The following is a 19,757-nucleotide window of genomic DNA, read 5'->3' as shown; positions in this document are numbered from 1 at the left end:
TACTCCTACGCTGATACGCAAATCATGGAGCAACTTGATCAGACGCACTCGGATCCTGCCTCTCAGCTGAGGAGTTGTCTTGAGGACGTGGGAAGGTGGATGGGCCACAACTGGCTTAAACTGAAGGGGGACAAGACCGAGATCTTGGTGGTTGGCCCCCCCCTCCTGCTTTTGCACTTTGGTCTCGTTCCTTCTGGTCTAGTTCTTTTGTGTTTGCCCCAGCCCACCATTGGTTGTAAAAAATCTTGGGGTGAAAATCTCCTCTTACCTATCACTGGATATGCGAGTTGCAGATGTCTAAGTCTGTCCACTTTAAACTGAGGATCCTGTGGAAGGTTCTACCTTTCATACCCCCCTCAGTTCCATCCACCGGTGGTGGCAGCACTGGTTTTGAGTACAATTGACTATTGTAACTCTCTGTATCTGGCTCACTCTCTGTATTTAATCCACCGCCTGGAGTTCGTGCAAAATTCTGCAGCGAGGCTTGTGTTTGGTGTCTCCAACCACACTCCTTTGTCTTCCTGTATTGCGCCAGTTGCACTGGTTACTAGTACTGAGAAGGGTCCAGTTTAAAGCTCTGTGTTTTGTGCATATGGCCTTTTATGCTTCTGGCCCGGAGTATCTAAGGGATAAATTCCATTCCTATGTCCACAATTGGCCCTTAAGGTCTTTGACCTCCTACCGAATTCTGGTTCCATGGGTGCACCTCTTTCAGGTTGGAGGGCAGAACGTTTCAGTGGCTGCTGTTGAGCTATGGAACAGGCTTCCACTTTCCCTCCGGGGGTTCTCTGGATCATCTCCTCTTCCGGAGGCAGCTGAAGACCCACCTCTTTCAATAAAGTGTCCCGGTGTTTTAAATTGTATTAGTGGCCTCTGTATCAGCGCCAAGATGTTAGTGCGCGGTACAAATGTCCTTTAACATTATCACCACCGGAGTGGTCCCCTGGCGCAATGGCGGCTCTGAAAGAGAAAAGGAGGATGAGTTAGTGGGAGGAAGCAGTGATGTGCTGTTGACAGCCACAGCCCGGTAGGTCCGTTGGCTGGGCCTGGGGTGTTTGCGGCCGGTAGTCGTCATGTACTGTTGGGTAAGTCTATATGTGTTTTTGTTTTGTTGTTGCAATGTGGTGAAGCTTGTGTGGTTTGTTGTGCTGTAGGTTTGTGGTTGTGTTTGGTTTGGATTTTGAGAGTTGTGTGCAGAGGTGGAAATTGTTAGTAGAATTGGTTAATTGGCATCTTGGTAAATTGCTTTTGGTGAACTAGCGCTTTATAAATTCATCATCGTCATCCTCAGATTGTCTGTTTTTCCCCAGAGTATGTTGGGGCACATGTGACTCCAAGAAAATACACGCTACTGAAAGACTATTACTGGGTAAATAGTATTTGTGTAATAGTTTTATTTCTGCAATAAAGAGCCATAAACACATACTACAGAGGTGACATCCAGTTCTATCCTCACACAACCAGTGGGAGCACTCAAAAGTAGGGGCAGCAAGGTTTTTAGAAACATTGTATTTTATTTATTTATTGTATTTGTTGGTAGCGTCCACACCCAGAGGTATCACGGCGCTAAGAAGGCAGTACATTGTGTGTTACAGATAGTTGAAAACAGTGGTTACATTTCATCAAGATAACTGGTCATGTTCAAAGTGGATAGAAGGCTGTAAGAGTTACGCATATTTGTTGAACAGTGAGGTTTTTAACTTTCTTTCGGAAGAGTGTGTAAGCAGGTTTGTCTTGCATATGCTGAGGGAGGACGTTCCAGAGTGTGGGAGCGATGGTGGTACAGTAGGAGCACCCCAGCTCTTTTTCTGCCAAATCTAGGTATGCGCAAGGTAGATGTGGAGGAATGGAGGCTGCGCGTTTTGAGTTTCTTAGTGATACGGTTCGTGAGGTAGGGGGGCAGTGTTGTATAAGCAGCGGTGCATGATAGCAAGAAGTTTAAATTCGATACAAGCTTTGATTGGGACCCAATGAGCCTCCCGTCCGATTTGTGAGATGTGATCAGAGCGTTTCAAGCCCCAGACTGCTCTGAGAGCATTATTCTGGAGAAGTTGAAGTTTGTTGATGTTTTTGGTTGAGGTCCCTGCTAAGATGGCATTGCAAAATTGGTGTAGGGTATGTTATATGACATATTTTATTTATTTTTTTGCATAGAAAATTACAACTGACCCTATCAGGGTCAACAAAGAAACAAAACTACAAAAAGAATCAAAGGAGGGGGACATCGGGTTCGAGTCAATTGCTCCGGTCACATGCAACTTAGCAGTTCTGTGTTACACACTTGTATGACTCCTAGCACCATTTTTGGACAGAGGCTCACATTGCTTCTTCCCACCGTTGCCAGATTTTGCCGGCTTTTTCGGGGCATCCCCTTGCTCTATATACTCTCTGCTCAATGATAGCGCATAATTGTACATCTGCAGCCCATTGTTCGACCGTCGGAACTTCTGCCACCCCCATAGCTTTGCAATGTTCCTCTTAGTTACTGCAGTGGCGGTTGACAAGACACAGTTTTTCATATCGGAACAAATCCTCCTCCCCCTCCATTCCCAACAACATCTTGGGGTCCCTAGGGATTGTTTGGCCCAGGACCTTTGACAGTACATCACAGCTTTGCTGCCAGTAGATCTGTATGCGTGGGCAGTCCATAATACGTGGAAGAACGTGCCCTCTGCATTACGACACCGCAGGCAGTTGGGTTCTGCTATCCTGCCCCAGCGGTACAGTGCCACTCTTGGATAGTATACCCTGTGTAGTATCTTTAATTGAATCAAGCGTAGTCTGGCCGAAATAGCCACCTCACGTGGGCACATTAGGGCTTTGATCCAGTCTTCTGGCATAATAATTCCTACATCCCTTTCCCACTTGGTTTTCAGACTCAGTAGTTCAGGTGTGGCAAAGGAGGTGATGGCAGCGTACATAATCGTGGTGACTTTCGTGTCAATTTGTCCTATGACTATATTCCTTTCCACTGAGGTACACTCTGGCATGTTGGCCAGAGCAGGTAGGTGTTGCTGTAGGGCGTGTCTGAGTTGTGTGTAGTGGTATCTTTCGGTTGTTGGGAGGTGAAATGTCACCATTAGATCCTCAAAAGGTTTGGGGGTCCCATTTGCTATTATATCCCCCACTTTCCGCACGTCGCACTCTACCCAGGCCGGCCATCGGGGCAGTTTAATTACTTCAGGGAGGTTGCTGTTCTGCCATAGTAGTTGTATCAGTGTGACCTTCTTTTCCCATCCAAGAAAAGTATGCATCTCTGCCCAAATTTTGGATGTCTGTGTCGACATATCTTTATGAAGTGGAGCATGTGGTTTTAAGTATAGTTTCAGCGGTGGGGCTGCACGTATGTGTGGTAGATTAACATCCTCATGCAGTGCATCATTAACCACTGTCAGCTGACTGGCCCAGTAATATGTCTGTAGTCGTGGGAGACTGATCCCCACCCTTCCATATAGACCTCTGCAGCGTTCGGAGTGCTGTTCTTGGGTGTCCACCACTCCATAGGAGTTTCCTGATTGTGCAGTCTATTATCTGGAATGTCTTCATTGGTATGTGTATTGGGGCATTTTGCAAGACGTATAGAAAGCGGGGGAAAACCAACATCTTAAATAGGGCTGCACGTCCTAATAAAGTCAGTGGGAGAGACATCCAGTGCTGTACGTCTCTTGCAAATCTTTCCATGATGGGGTGCAGGTTACCAGCTGTGTATTTGTTAAGGTCGCGCGTGATTTGGATGCCCAGGTATCGAAACTGGTCCCTTATGATCTTGTATGGGCAGGACTCGGGGAGTCTCCCTCCCGCATCGTTGATCGGGAATAGTGTTGACTTCTTCCAGTTAATCCTTAGTCCACTAAAGGCCCCATATTTTTCTAATATTTGTGTCACTGATGAGCACGCTGAATGCAGGGTTTCTCAGGTATATCAGCAGGTCGTCAGTGTATAAGGAGACTCTCTTCCGAGCCCGACGGGCTTGGGAATCCCTTCCAGGCATGTGACTCCCTCAGCAGTATAGCCAGCGGTTCCATTGCTAGTGCGAAGAGTAGTGCCGATAGGGGGCAGCCTTGTCTCGTCCCCTTTCCCAGCGCAAAGGGTCTAGACACCCACCCATTCACCTTGACCTCAGCTACTGGTGAAGCAAACAGTAATTTGACCCAGCTCAAAAATTGGGCACCGAACCACATCCGTCTCATGATGTCCCACAGAGCATCCCAGTAGACAGAGTCGAACGCTTTCTCGAAGTCTATCGCCAACAGTGCCAATGGGACCTCTATGGTCTGGCCCCGCTCGAATGCTAAGTGGAGTCTACGTATATTCATCCTCGTGAATCTGCTGGGCATGAAGCCACATTAATCCGGGTGGATCAGGGATGTTATAACTTTTTGTAGTCTCGTTGCCAAGACTTTGGTTAGGATTTTTGCTGTTGGATTTTTGCTGTTGGATTTTTGCATGAAGCCACATTAATCCGGGTGGATCAGGGATGTTATAACTTTTTGTAGTCTCGTTGCCAAGACTTTGGTTAGGATTTTTGCTGTTAATCAGGGATATTGGTCTGTATGAGATGCACTTTTCCAGTGGCTTGCCAGCTTTGGGTATTACTATTATAGTGGCCTTTCTGAGGTCGGCCGGGAGGGTGCCCAGTACTCTGGCTTTCCGATACATGTTCAGGAGAGGAGGGGCGATCTCGTTGCCTCCTATTCTCTTCCAGGTTTCCACCGGGAAACCGTTTGGATCCGGTGTTTTGCCAGCTTGGAGTTGTGCCATTGCCGATTTCACTTCTTCCATGATATCCGCTTCCAGACTAGTGCTTTGTGTGGGGGTCAAGAGGGGAAGTATGACCTCATCCAGCATGGAGGACAAGGGGCTGTCATTGGGGGCGTGATATAGATCTTCATAGTATTGCGCAAACCCTTCCACTATCTCTGCATCTATTAGAAGCGTGTCAGCATTATCTGGGGTGATCATTCTCACCTGGCTATGGCCTTCATCTCGTCGTTCCAGCCACGCTAACATTTTCCCTGCTTTATCCCTTGTCTCATAGATCGTAGCTTTCATTGCGTTATGGGCCTGCCTTGTGTTATCTAGTGCCACGTTTTGCAGTTTCTTTTGGGCTAGGATTAAGGCTCTGTGTGGGTCTGTCTGGTTCTGGGTAAGGTGAACTGTTTCAGCTTGTTGAACTTCTTCCTCTGCTTCTATTACTGCTTTCAGGTGTGTTTTTTTATGCACTGTGGTCCAGGAGATGACCTCACCGCAGAGTACTGGCTTGTAGGCCTCCCAGAGTGTAATAGGACACTCCACCGAGTCTACATTTAACTCAAAGTATGTTTTGCTGGCGGTTTGCATGTGTTCAGTCAGTTTCGGGAAGCCCAGATAGTATCCGTTCAGGCGCCATAGTGGTGGAGGTGATGGTTTAGAGGTTTCAATCAGTATGAGCAGTTGGGATTGGTCCGAGATGCCTCTTGGTAGGAAGGTTGCCTGCGTAGCCATGTGTATCATGGGTGCCGGTAGGAAGAAGTAGTGCAGCCGTGACAGTGAAGCGTGTGCCCCAGAGTGGAATGAGTATTGCCTATCGTTTGGGTGCAAGTCACGCCACACATCTCGAAGTCCAAGAGCTTCAGCGAATGTTGCAAGTTTAGTATGTGTGTTGGGGTCTCTACTGCGTGGGTGTGTGCGGTCTTGAGTCACGTCAAGAACCTCGTTAAAGACCCCTCCCAGGATTAGGATCTCAGACGTATCCTCAATCAACAAAGGCAATATGTCTTGTATCATTGTGGCTAGCAACGGGGGTGGGGAATAGACCGCCAGGAAGGAGACCTTTTTGTCCCATAGTGTGCCTGTAATGTACGTGAATCTACCACTGGTGTCTTATGTCACCTTTGCTAGGTGAATGGAAGTCTCTTGTGTATGAGTGTTATCACCCTTCTCAAGCCCATTGTAAAGCCTGCCTGTATCGCTGTGCGGTAGTTAGTGCATCCAAAGAGGTTGTTGTTCATGCCTGCCAGGTGGGTTTCGTTAGGAAGACCATATCCGTGGTGTGTCTGTTTAGGAACTGTAACACCAGTCTCCTTTTTATGCTGCTCTCCAGTCCGTTCACATTCCAGGTCATTATTTTAAGGACCCGTTTTACTGTGTTACTTGTAGGCATTTGATAGGTTTAGGTGTGAATATCTAATACAGTATGTAGGGTAGGTGCTGGTGGTCCGAGTCCCTATTGCGTGCCAATCTATGGTTGAGCTATGTGCGTTGAGTGCTAGCCGGATCCAGGAGTGTGTGGGTGCAACTCTCCTCCATCATTTTGGTCTTGCAACATATACTCGGAAATTAAAAACATTATCAACTTTCCTCACGTTCATTCCCCCCACCCAATACTTCGCCCCAACCTGAAGCATCTGTTGCCCGAACAGTAGTCAGAGGACGGCAAGCAGCGCGCCTCCAGCTAGAACATTAAATTTAGCAACTCACACCAGGGGCCGAGGCCTCAATGTAAACATTCAGAAGGAAGGGACAGTGGGAAAAATTCAAGTGGAGAAAGGGAGAGAGGGAGGAAGGTGGGGGGCTGTGCATCTACATTGGCTGTTTCATTTTAGGCACATCCGTGCTCCATGAGTTTGTGTGGAGTGCACACGTTATATTGGTATGGTTATCCATTTTCTGAGTTGTTGAGGGCTGGTTTGCTTCATAGGTGTTTGTTTCAGTCCATTCACTCCTGCTGTATTGGCTCTTGCTCCGGTGGCTGCAGGGCCGGTGGTTCTCTCTCTGGCAGCAGCAGAGGGTTCCTATTTCTGTTTCTGGTGTTTCTCACTATTAACCAGTCGCCTTCAATATGTTTCTCAGCCCAGCTCCACGCCTCCTTAGGATCAGTGAAGTGCACCGTTGTCCCTGCATGATATATCTTAAATTGGACCGGAATTATTAGGCAATATTTCAGGTTTTCGGGTGAAGCTATTTTTTCAGTTGGTCAAACGATTGCCTGGCTTTTTGCACTTCCCTGGTGTAGTCTGGGAAGAATGCAATTTTGGACCCATTATAGGTCAGTGTGCCCTTGGCACGTGCCGTCTGGAGTAGCGCGTCTCTGTCCCTGTAGTTTAACAGTTTTGCTATTATGGTGTGCTGGGGCGCTCCAGGTATCGGTCTTCCAGTGGGCATCCGATGCGCACGTTCTATCGAAAAGAATTTTGAGAATGTCTTGGGTTCGAACATATCAGTAAGCAATTGTTCAACGAACAGTTCCATGGAGGGGCCTTCAGTTCTTTCTGGCAAACCCAGGATACGAATGTTATTTCACCTTGATCTTCCCTCACTTTCCTCTACTCTCTCCTCCATTGTTTTCAGGCATGTTGTGACCCCGGCTAGCCTCAGCTCTAGGTTGCGTAGTCCATCTTCAGTCCCAGAAATTTGCTGTTCCGCTTCTCCTGTACGGGATGTCAGTTTCTGTAAATCGTGGCAGAGGAGTGAAACATCCATGCTAATGCCATCAATTTCTTGTTCCATGGAGGCCCTGGAGTCTGCAATTGCAGCCATGATATCTTTCAAAGATGCACTGTTTTCCGTTCCTGCCATGGCATCTGGTTGATCGTGTTCCAGTTGGGAGCTTGACGTGGACGTGGCAATTTGATCAATTTTGCTTTGATTGGTTAGCTTTTTCATCTTGTCCTTCCCCATCACAGACACAGGTGTCGGCCAGTCGTGTTTGACAGGTTTTGTTACGGTGGTTAGTGGGCAGCACTCAGCAATTTGCACCAATTAGTCAGGGTCGGATTGCGGGGGGTGTTGTAGGTCCAGAACGTGTAACAACCACAATTATGGTGATTTCTGCTTCGCCGTGTAGTTTCACTCCACGTCCTTGGCTATGATTTGATTGGTTCTCGAGTCTGTGTACCACACATTGGCTGGAGATGTATGGCGGGGGGAAGTGGTTGACTTTTGTTATTACTCCGGTCACCCAGAGGCTTGTATTGGCTTTACTGGTTTTCTTGTAGGTCAGCGTTCACACTATCCCTCTTGTGCCGATGTTTTGGAGAAAGTGATATCAGGAGGTTGCTTTTATTTTGTTCTCTCCCCTTCTCCTGTGCGGCACCGGTCGGCAGTAGTGGCAATTCGCCTCGTGTAGGTAGGTGTACGGTGTGGCAGGTCTATTGTCTGTTTCCCTGCCGTCCACTATTAGTCCTCTAAGTCAGGGGCTGCTTTGGTTCGACCGCCCTTCCACACAATCAATATCTGTTTAAGAGTCGGGGTCTGCACGCACTGGGGGCTCTATGATACTTGAAGGGGATCCTCAATAACTCAGTGTAGTGCTCTTCAGAGGCGGGTGTGCCGCCTGGTGCTCTGCACAGTAGGGAACCTCGCCGGATTTATGCAGGTTTTAGTGTGGTACTATTGGCCCCCACGCTGGTCTCTGATCTCTTGGTAGTATATTATGCCCCCCCCCACCCCCCCGGATACAATGCAGGCAGCGTGCCTGTGTAGCTCTGCATTGTGAACCCCCAGTGCACCTTCTTCAGCGCGTTTTCTTATGCCTTCCTTAACCACTTGGTAATGTTCCTACTGTTTTCCAGGCTCGCGCGGTGCGTGTATACTATCCGGGTATTGGTTCCGGGTGTAGTCCAGGAGCTAACCGCACCCCTGCAGTGTGTTAACTGCTGGTCGGAGTGGGGTCCACCCGCTTTGCTCAGTGGTGTGTTATGTGGCAGCCGGGTGCTTGTCCCCCCTCGCGCTTCACTGTCATCTTTATTCCGTCTCTGCTGCCTCTATCATGCATTGGGCTCCTCCTCTGGAATTGCCCAAGTATCCAGTAGCCGACTGTTGTGCTTCAGCTCGGGGCTTGGCGGACTCTGCAGCCACATCCCAGATACCGGTTGTCTGTGCCACGGCCTTGCCCTGGTTCCACCGGAGGCTGTTCTCGCCGGCAGGTTAGTCTGTCGGGCGAACTGGTCATCGGTCACGTCATAGTAAGCTTGCGGATTCCCGCAGTGTCACGGCTGGTGTGCTCCTGCAGGCTTTGTGTCAGGTACGCTCACACGTATCTCCTTGGGTGCATTTCGTAGCCGTCGGCCATCTTGGCTGTCTGTTCCGCGCACCGCTGCAGGATTTTCACACAGTCAGATTACTGCCTGTGGGTCGCTTCCAGCCCACACATTAGATCAGTCTGTGCTCCAGCGTTTACGCCACCAGTGCTGCTGATTATAGCCCGTAACGGCACAGATGTCAGGCTCTTTTATCAGGATATTCGCAACAGCAGCAGGAGCTCCGGGGGACTCACGTCTGCATTGCTCTGCAGCTAGCTCCGCCCCCCCGGTGTAGGGTATGTTGAGGCTGTCTAGGTGATCGAAAAGGGGTTTGGTATACAAGTTATAGAGGGTGGGGGGAGAGGCATGAGCCTTGTGGGACACCGTAGGAAACAGGTATGGGGTCAGCTGATTCGGGCCCTGCAAAGACCCTAGTGGATCGTCCAGATAGGAAGGATTGGATCCATAAAGTGGCTTCTGAGGTGAGGTAGAAAGTTGTGGTGAGGTGTTTGCAGAGGTTTTTATGATTTAACATGTCGAAGGCTGGGGAGAGGTCAAGTAGAAGGAGGATTGCAAGCTCGGCATTATCCCCAACGTGGTCAAGCTGGATCTTAAGGTCAAGGAGGGCAGATTCCGTACTGTGTTTGGACCTAAAGCCTGATTGGCGGGTACCTAGTAGATAGTGGTTTTCAAGGTGTAAATGAAGTTGCGTGTAGGCAGTGCGGTCCAGGATTTTGAGGAGACAGGGTACTGTGGTGATAGGGCGGTAGTTAGTGGGGACGGTGGGATCCAAGGTGGGTCTCTTCAGGAGAGGCGTGACCCACGCTTCTTTGATGGCAGTGGGAATAGAATTGGATTTGAATGATATGTTAATACAGCTGGCTAGGGTAGGAGCTAAGGGTTATGCACACTTTTTGACAATGTGAGCTGGGCAGCTGTCGCCCACACAATTGGATGCTTTCAGGTGCTGGATAGTTGTGAGGACTTCTGTGGTGAGACGGCAGTGAATTGGAACGGAGGAGGATGTGTTGCAATCGTGGAGGGGTTGTCCAGGGAAGTTTGTGGCAAGGGAGGTAGCAGTCTTTTCTTTTTTTTAGAATAGCTGTGTCCCTTAGTTTGTGTTTTTGTGTCCAGGGAAGATTGGATGAGTGTGCACCATGCTTTGTTTTTTGGACAATTGTCAGAAGGGGGTCGTGGGGTTTCGAGCTCTCTAAGAATTTTGAAAAGCTCTCTGGTGTTTGAGCTTACATCAGAGATTCTGGTGTTAAAGATGTTGGCTTTGGTGGCAATGATAGCTGTTTTATAGGTGTGAGCTGAACACTGGGAGGCTGTTTTGGTAGAGTTCTTCCTCCAGAGACGTTCAAGAGCGCTTTCTTTTTCCAGAGAGAGGCCAGGTCATCAGTGAACCCGTTTAGGAGGTTCCTTTTTTCCCGGGAGGTAGTTTTGAAGGGAGCGTGTTCGTCAAGAGCAGTGAGCAGAGCAGAGTTGTAGGAAGCTAGTAAAGCTTTGGTGGTCGAATGGTCTGGGGCTGAATGGAGGGAAGCTAGGATGGTGGGAGTCAGAAGCTCGAATGTGAGCTTACGGATGTGTCTGGCAGTAATGCAGAGGGGTTCGTGGTAAAAGTGAAGAGGATCAAGGAATGGTCTAACCAAGGAAGGGGGATAATAGAGAATACATGGAGAGGAGTGTTGAAAGGGAGTATCCAATTAAGTGTTCTTCCTTTTTCATGGGTGGGCGAGAGGACCAGTTAACTGAAGTTCATCTATTCAAGGGTGGCTGCGAGGGAAGAGGCCTTGTGGTCAGTGAGGTATTTGTAGCCGAGAGTGAAATCTCCTAGGAGATTGAATTTAGTATTAGGCTTGAGGAGCGGGGTGATGAGGAGGGGGGATGTCGGTTTCTGGATTGCGAGTGTGGGAAGGTTGGCGGTAGAGAAGTAAATTGATTTAGTTACGTCCAAAGCTTTCACGTTACCATAACTCCACAGTTTAGCACCATATAATGCAGCCGGAATGGATTGTCTTCTGTGCATCTGCAAGGCCGGGGAGACAGCTCCGCTCGGAGCCTGCTGAAAATAGATTTTACCGCTCCACAGTTTTTCGCAGGGTGAATTAGATCTCTCTATCTGCTCTCCCCAGTCGCCATGTTCTTGAAAGCGAATAGCAAGAAAATCGAAATAGTGGACTTACTCATGTAAAACATCGTCTAGTACTAAACGGAGAGGGTGCGGTTTGAACCGTTTAGGGCAACAAACCATTGTCTTTGTTTTATCAGTATTGAGTACCAGACTCAGCTCTTTACATTTTCTTTCAAATGTTCTTAAGGAGTTGGTTAAACCATGGGGTGTGTTTGCCAGCAGCACAGCATTGTCTGCGTAAAAGAGTGTAGAATACTTCACACTTCCCAGTTTAGGGCAATCCCGGCAATCAGCCACGATCGCATTAATTATCTTCGCAACATATATGCAAAATAATAAGGGATCTAACACACAACCCTGTCTTACTCCTTTACTCACTGGGAGGGAAGGGGTCACTTCCCCTTCTAAGCCGTATCTTACCTGGGCTGAGTTCATAGAGTACATTTGACGAACAAGTGCAACAAGATGGTTTGGGCACTTTCCTTTATACAAAATCTTCCGGACAGTAGCTCTCGACACACTATCGAAGGCAGTTCGGAGGTCAAGGAACACTGCATAAAGTTTCACCCCTGAAAGGCTAATATATTTCTGAATAAGCAAAAACAAAGTGAAATACTGGCCCATTGTTCCGTTTTCGGCTTGAAACCCTGCCTGTAAATTGGAGATTACCCGATTGTTACCTGCCCATTCCTGCAACTTGCTTAAGATAATTTTGCCAAAGATTTTCCCAGCAGAGTCCAATAACGATATTGGGCGATAGGTCGTTGGGGAATCTCTTCCACCTTTTTTGTAAACGGGGCACCAGGAGTGCATATTTGCCAGGATAACGGCATAGTTCCTGTCCTAGTTATAGCATTAAAAACTGCGAGGAGCACCCTCGACCAGATCTCAAGATCGGCTTCTTAATTGTCACTTCTACCTATTTCAGGTTAATGACCATCGCTACCTCGCATTCAATAAGACAGGGATGGCTGTCTTGTTGGGTGATAGCGTCACTGGCCTGAGCGTTATAGAGAGTACTGAAATGGGACCATCAATCACTCGCAGAGATATTGCACATAGGGACCTGGTCCACCTCATTGGTTGCTCTCGCCACCATTTTCCACAAAGTGATAAAATCTTCTCTCTGCTTCCCTCATGTAATTTGGCCAATTGGGCAATTGCAAATCCTCTTTTTTTATTAGTGAGCAAGTTCTTATATGGTCATCTCAATATTGGAATTTGAATTTTGCCCTCGTTCTTTAGCACAAGTAAATTGTTTTTTTTGCTTCGCAGCACTATGAATTCTACCACCCTTTCTTACTGGTGGCTTTTTTCTTTAGCTGCGATGATGTGCATGTGAAAAAAAGGTTGCATCTTGTTTATAAGAACTTCGTATTCTGCTAAAATGAATATGTCAGAGATATGATCACTGCAAATAAGGTCTATGCTCGCCCAAGAGCATCGTACAGATCACTTTTGCATTCCGCCTCTATCAATCTCGTCCATTTTACAGACTTCCGGGCATTGCCGGTCACAACCATCTCTTGTGCTCTTTCCCCCAGCACACTTTTTACCGTGGGATTGGTAGTCACAAAAATCGCTAGATCCAACATGTCCCCAATTTTTACCAGATATAAGTGCATAATCAATCAGCGAATACCCATTAGGGCCATGAAAGGTGTTCTTTGCCGGTTGGTCTTTGAGATTTGACCCCCCCATTACAGGACCTTGAATGTAGTTCATACAGGGCCAAAGCTGTTTCTAAGGCCCAGCTATGCATTCTTTTTGGAGGGGCTGCCTTGAGGTCCGGAACATCCCAGGCCTGATATTGTTCATCCCAGATCCCTCCTAACAGGTCTGGGGCTCAAACTGGAGGTTCAAATCACCCGTAGCGAGTATGGTTACCTTTTGGCATCCCGCCGTTTAGGCGATTGGATACCATTGTCCTCTTTCAGGCTTATTCGTTATTCTCTTTACTGCTTTATCACAGATCCACTTAAATGGTTTAATATTCAGTATCTCATCAATTTTACAGGAACAATTCTTCCCGCTTCATAACGATGACCCAGGGGTCTCCCAGTTCTCCCATTCACCCTGTTACCTCTATGTTTGCAGGGGAATGCGGTGGGGCTTGGCACTCGCTCAGGATCTTCTTCCTCTGCCCTGGATCTTATGCTTGTCGATACTGCTGGCATCCCACCCTCTGTCTTCTCTCTCACTGAGAAGTTGTTGTGTCATTGAGTTTCCCCTGCTTATGCTCTTCTCTCACTTTCTGCGTTGCCTCTCTACGGCGTGCTCTCGCTCTTCAGTCTACTCGCCTTAGTGAAATGTACATGTCTCCTTAAAGCGACAAACCCTTTTCCTTGGGCATAACGTTATCTTTTAGTTATGCTTTCTGTCAAACATCTGGATCTTACAATGTTCTTCCATACCTGATAGTCTCATAAATGCTGCTATGGTGGGTGACCTAAGGAGTTCCTCACAGGAACGGGAGTCCTTGTTCCCTAATGGGAAGTATCTTCAGTGAGGTCCCAATTGCTCAGACCCCTAGGGAGTGTGTTGCAGAGCGGGCTCACCTCTGTAGTCTCAAAGGGGGAGCTTTCCCCTTGGGGATAAGGGACGAATACCCTTGTTTCATCACAGGCCCCACACGCACTCTGCCCTCTCTGGAATACCTCCTCTGAAATCCTCTAGGAAATTACGCTCAACTGCTGTCACTGCTGTAGGCTACCTTTGTTCCCTCACTCTCAAAGGACATTCACTGCACACTGGCAGAGATACCAGGTCATATTTTCAACAAGTTCCTTACTCGAAGGGCACCACTATCCAGATGTTGGCATCATCATATCGCATGAATGCGTTAAGTTGCCCACCAGGACCTCCGCTAACCTCCTAGCAATTATCTTCTAGCAAACTTCGGAGGCTCTAAACCCAAGCAAACTATACCATCTAAGACACATCCACAGGAATTAAACAGCCATCAAACAACAGAATCCTACACCTTTACAATCAACCTGCATTTCACTGTCCTCCTCTCCTTGCTAACCAAACCCGCTCCCCTGTCTTTCAGATCAGAGAGAGCATCTGGAGACGATGCAAATGGCATTAGTGTGTAAAGGGATCTAGTATAAATGTCACTACCATAACAGAGCACATTTGGCGCCCACATAAAAAGCCAGATCTACACCATGTTCCAGACACTAGAGGCAATGGGCAAGATTATCGATAGCCAAACTTTGAAGATTAAAAGATATGTCGACAATTGGTGGGTTAATGTTTGCTCTAATCTGGAGATTAGTAATATGGTTATAGTCTTGTGGCCTTGAAATATTTAACTGTGTTGCTTTAAGAATTCCCTTTACATTTTTTTCTAAAATGCTATCAAAGACTTGAGATTATCTATTAAATACAAACAAGCAAAATGGGGCAAAATCAACAAAGGTTTCCACAATTTTTTATCGCCCTCCGTCCAAAACAAGAATTTCATGGTCTCCCTGAGTACTGGAGTCTCAACAGTAACCTTTATAAAGTATACATTCACTCCTTGAGAAGCTAGTTGTATGTACCACGTGTTATGTTTTATAAAGCCATTGAAGATTCAATAATAACTTCTCATCAATTATTTCCAAAACATTTGATTGATTCTATTAAGTCAATCTTACTGACTAATGGCACAAAAATCAATTAGAGGAAACCTAAAAGGATTGTGGCCTTGTAAGAGAAGACTTCAAAACTTGACTGCCTTGTTTCCAGGGAAATGCACTTTTGCGCACAGATTTTAAAAAACTCCCATTGCAACAATTTTTTTTTCTAAAAGCAAAAAGAAAGATCTTACAACTGCAGCCTTGCAAAAGCAACGATAAACAAAATCAAGTGAGGGCAGGCTGAGTGCATCATTGTTTGAAGCATGCAAAAAGTGCCCGGCGGGACAACGCAAAGGTACTTTTTAATAAACGCTGTCAATGCAAACACTCAGCGAGGAAACCCAACCTGACCAAGTGGTTATGTCTTCAATTACATCACCACCCACTGAACATAAGATACTCACGCCTCTTTGTAGTAAACCGTGAAGCTGATGAGATCTCGGAAGTCTGGAGGGCGGTACCACTCCCAGGTTAACTTGATCCGGTTCTTCATTGTTGTGTTAGAGATGAACTTCAGCTTGTAGGTTTTACCTGTTGTAAACAAACTTGAATTACAAAATGTGAAAATGCATTCCTTCATCAAAGCAGCTTAAAGGCAATTACATTTTCAAGAATATTTGTTCATTCATATGTATTCCTCACTTTCATTGCAACTTTGGTGACATGCCGTGACGACAAATCCTGTGAGACGTCCCTATGGGGGAGTTAGCACGTGTCGCCCCGCCGCAGTCATTTGCCGGCTATCATGACTTAACATATCCAGTGAGATGAGGCATTGAAAGCTTCCTTAGATTGCGGTCATCTCTTACAGAGAATGCATGAAATATTTGCCTCAAACTCTCGGCTGCCTCCTGGCATTTAGAGGGATTTGTGGGAGGGATTGAGTGGCACTTCTCTGCCGCAAGACTTTAGCTCTCCATGGGAGACTTGCCGCCGTGAAAATCTGGTCTGTTTCTGTACATCAGCCAGAACAGGTGGAGTGGCTTCAGGGAATGGTTGTCCTTTTCTTCTGAGACACATGGAAGGGACAAACTCAGAGCATAAAGAGCCAGCCAGGCTGCAGCAGCAACAGTGTCCAGCCCAAGGAAAAGCTGGCCATCTCCCAGCTCAATCTTCACAGTGAATCTGTTGGTTGTCGATCATCAGTGAAGACCTGCTCTCCAACCTCGATTCCCACACCCCCTGCATCCTCATCTTAATTGATCTCTCCTCTGTCTTTGACACGGTCAACCATGCCATCCCGCTCAACCGTCTCCATGAAACCTGGGGATCACCGGTCAGGCCCTGGCGTGGCTGACTTCTTTCCTCTCTGATCGACCCTCCCAGGTTCAACTTGGGTCATTCCTCTCCTCTATCTCCATCTCTACCTGTGGTGTTGCCCAGGGGTCTAACCTCTCTCCCTGGCTGTTCAACCAATACCTGGCACTTCTTGCCCACCGCATTTCTGCGCTCTGCCCCAACTTCCAATGCTATGCGGATGACACTCGGCTCTGTTTCAGGCTACCCTCAGCCACCTATTCTCCCTCTCTCATCTCTGACTGTCTGCCTGCTATCCAGGAGTGGTGTGCCGCCAATGATCTCTGCCTTAATTCCAGTAAGAGATTCTCCTAATCGGCACACCTGCTCCCTCCTTTCCAGTCACTCTCTGGCAGGCCTCCCGTGGCCCTCTTCCTGCTCCCACCTGCGAGGCTAAAAACCTCTGGGTCATCTTCGACTCCACACTCTCCTTCTCTCCTCACATCTCTGACGTCTCTAAGAAGTCACACTACCAGCTGCACCTCCTCAAAGGTATTCTTCCTTTCCTCTCCTTCCCCCAGAAGCTCACTGTCTCCAGAGCCGTGGTTCTTTCTAGACTGGACTATTGCAACAGCCTCTTCTACGTCTGCCTGCTTCCGCTCTCTGCCCCTCTGCAACTCATCCAGAAAAGGACTGCAAGACTTGTCCTTGGCCTGAAGCCCAGGGATCGTATCTCTCCAGGACTGAAATCTCTGCACTGGCTCCCAGTGGCTGCGAGGATTAAGTTCAAAACCCCCTGCATTGTCCATAAGGCCTTTTGGGGACTGGCGCCTCAATACCTTCAACTCGCTCTTCCTAAATATCTTCCTTCTCGAGCTCTTCGCTCATCCGCCTCCAATTCCCTCAGGGTCAGTCGCTTCTCCAAACAACAGGCTTGTTGGTGGTAGATCTTTTTCATTGGCTGGGGCCTCCCTCTGGAACAGCCTCCCTGAAACTTGAAGAGAATCATGTCTGGTTCCGGAAGCACCTCCAAACCTTTCTCTTTGCTTCTGCTTTTTCTCCTCCTCTCTTGTGCTGACTTCCTGGCTGATACGGAACTTGCACTGGTTATCTGGCCGCCCTCTGATCTCGGGCTCAGGTCCCCTCCCCCACCAGTCGCACTCCTGCACTGCCATCCTGGCAACCCCCGCACTTGGGGATGTTTTTCTGTATCCCTACAGTCCCATTACCAGCACTTGACCTCTGCACTTACCCTTGCCACCTGCTGGCCGTACTTTACTCGTTATTTATTTATTCATCATATGTACTGCACTGGCCCCCCCCCTGCACTTCCCTCTCCTTCCCATGCACCTGCACGATCTGAATGTCACCTGGCCTAGTAGGATCGTTGTCTGTCTTCCCTCTGTTCCCCCTCCCTTGCCTCGTCACGCCTTGAAACACTTGTGTATAGGCACATTATAAATGCCATATCATATCAAGAGATAGACTAGCTGCAGCAGTTATCAGATATAGCTTGCAGTTTGAATCCAAAGGTTGAGATTTGTAAAAAAAAAAATAATTATAAAAAAGAAGAGCACTTTGGATTGTAGGCCTCATTAGTTAACCTTCAGCGAGCATTGGCAGATGCCACTGGTAATGTTTCGCAGTTATCAAGTTTGCTCGGGATCCACGCATGGTCCTGCAGTTTATTTTAGGTTTAGCTTTGTGATTGGAAACCTTCCCAGCCCAGCCCCATCTTCGGCTATCACTTTGGCGCCAGCCTCACATTCGCTTCCAGTTCATTAGTCTACATTTGGTCTTTATTTTACAAGACGTTCAATATCCCCTTTGTGCAATATTCTGCCTAGGAGGTCCTGTGTGCCCTATATACGGTACTATGGATATTCCGCTCCGCATTACTAGTTTCAAGCAGTTAGCTGCAGTGACCAAACTAGTAGAAAGAATACAAAGTAATTTTGAAGAGGGCTTAAAGAAGAGACCAAGGATGTCATTGCATGATTAAGGACAGTCTGGGCTGGTCCTTCAGATTACCTTCTCTGCTCTTGCAAACAATGGTCAAAGGCAGAAAGGAATGAATTCTGGAAGCTATAGGTCCCTCGCCTTGGACGCTGGGTACGTCAAGATCAGCGATATAGCACAAATTGCCAAAAGGTAAGCAACCAATGCTGATTGGTTCAATAAGGCATCCTGCGTCTGCAAGGAGAGTGAATGTTCAAAGAGACAAGAGTTTTGTATGTAATGTAATAAAACAGAACATTTGTTAAAGGAATGTCTGCTATGTTCTTTAAGGTGTTCAGGAAAACAAAATCACCCTCCTCTTGGGGGGAAGGGAAAGTGGGGTGGTGACACTTGTCTTCCTCAAGTACCAAAACAGAGTAAGAGTACAAGTTCTGCTGTAATAAGATCTATGATAATGTTGAAGATTATATTTTGTGTGGACAGGCAAATTAGGACTAAGCCTAGGATATATATAGATCAGAACTTGGCTATGCAGCCTTTGGTTACACCGCTGCCAAAGTGTGAAGTAAATATGGGTGTGCTGACTCACAAACTACATGTGAAATATTCATGTCAGGTCCTTCCAGACACATGGGTTATCCAAACCCAGAAACCATCCATTGTTACTACAGGACCAAAGAACACCCAAATTACATTTAATCATTGACTTGCAATCTAAAATAGTACATATCTGCTGTGCCCACTCAACTTGAATCCCTCACTCACATTGTACCATTGCGCAACCCGAGTGGAGGCCCACACAACAAAAACCATGTTATATGAAAATTAATAAATCTCACAGACAGAAGAGCTGAAACCCTAGGGTTCAGCACAGAGGAAGCGGACGCTATCCTAAACCTAATCAGAGTCACCAGCATCTTGAACATCACTACTGACACTAGCACCAAGATCAAAAATTTGGAACGACTAACAAGTAGGAAATTACATGCCATTATCCTTACCAAATATTACAGCGCTCAACGCATCCCATGCGGTCTGGTCTGTGCATCCTCCTTAGACCAACAAAGGAAAAGCAAGATTTTGTTCGCAAATGTTAACAGATACTTAATAAATGTTCCCTGGACTTCATTTTACTCACTGCACAGTAATATCTAAATAACTAGACAATCTGACAAAAGAAATTGCTGAAAAACAGACTGAACTTAACAGCGCCCTCTCATCCACAGACCTAGAATAAATACTAGAGGACATTAACAACAACCTAGCAGACTACTGCACAGTGTTAGGCAGAATCCTCTGCAGTACCCTTAGGGAACACTACAGACAATTAAGTCTACAAGTTGTAGTACAATTTCACCTTTGGTAGAAGCCTGTACTACACAGCTATAGTGGTAACAGTAGTGGAGCAGACAGACTTATCTCAAGAGCAAATGAGCAGTAATAGGGATTACACCAAGGACTACAATTACTGTGACTCAAACAAACACCGACTCAAGGTTTCTGGTTAAAAAATATAAGTACATTTATTTTTAAATCATTTGTTCACAAAACACTTCACTTCTATTAAACAAATCCACACTCTAAATATACCACACACAACCAAATCCTTTGGTTCAGGTCAATTCAAGGTATAAGTACATTAGGATTTGACAGACCGGTGTTGTAAAACAAAAGACGTTACCGGGGGTTAAGCAGCGCACACTTTTTGACAATAATGACAGTTCGGTCTTACGAAAGAAAAGCGTACCCGCGGGGTAAATTGTAACTGTAGTCAAAACACATTTAGCACATTGAATAAAA

The 19,757-nt window shown here is 46.9% G+C and overlaps 1 protein-coding gene across 1 annotated transcript in view; it reads right to left on the bottom strand.

Annotated features, from left to right (window-relative positions):
• The window catches only part of IGF1R (insulin like growth factor 1 receptor), a 1,701,728-nt gene that overhangs the window by 638,417 nt on the left and 1,043,554 nt on the right, over positions 1–19,757 (bottom strand). The window contains exon 8 of the mRNA XM_069625053.1: positions 15,167–15,293. Coding sequence (XP_069481154.1) covers positions 15,167–15,293 — 127 coding nt within the window. The remainder of the gene's footprint in view (positions 1–15,166; positions 15,294–19,757) is intronic.

The sequence above is a fragment of the Ambystoma mexicanum genome, chromosome 11 (genome assembly GCF_040938575.1).
Source record: "Ambystoma mexicanum isolate Mex_15411 chromosome 11, UKY_AmexF1_1, whole genome shotgun sequence".
NCBI lineage: Eukaryota > Metazoa > Chordata > Amphibia > Caudata > Ambystomatidae > Ambystoma > Ambystoma mexicanum.
Note: the sequence above shows the minus strand (reverse complement) of the source record. Positions and strands in the feature narration are given on the sequence as shown.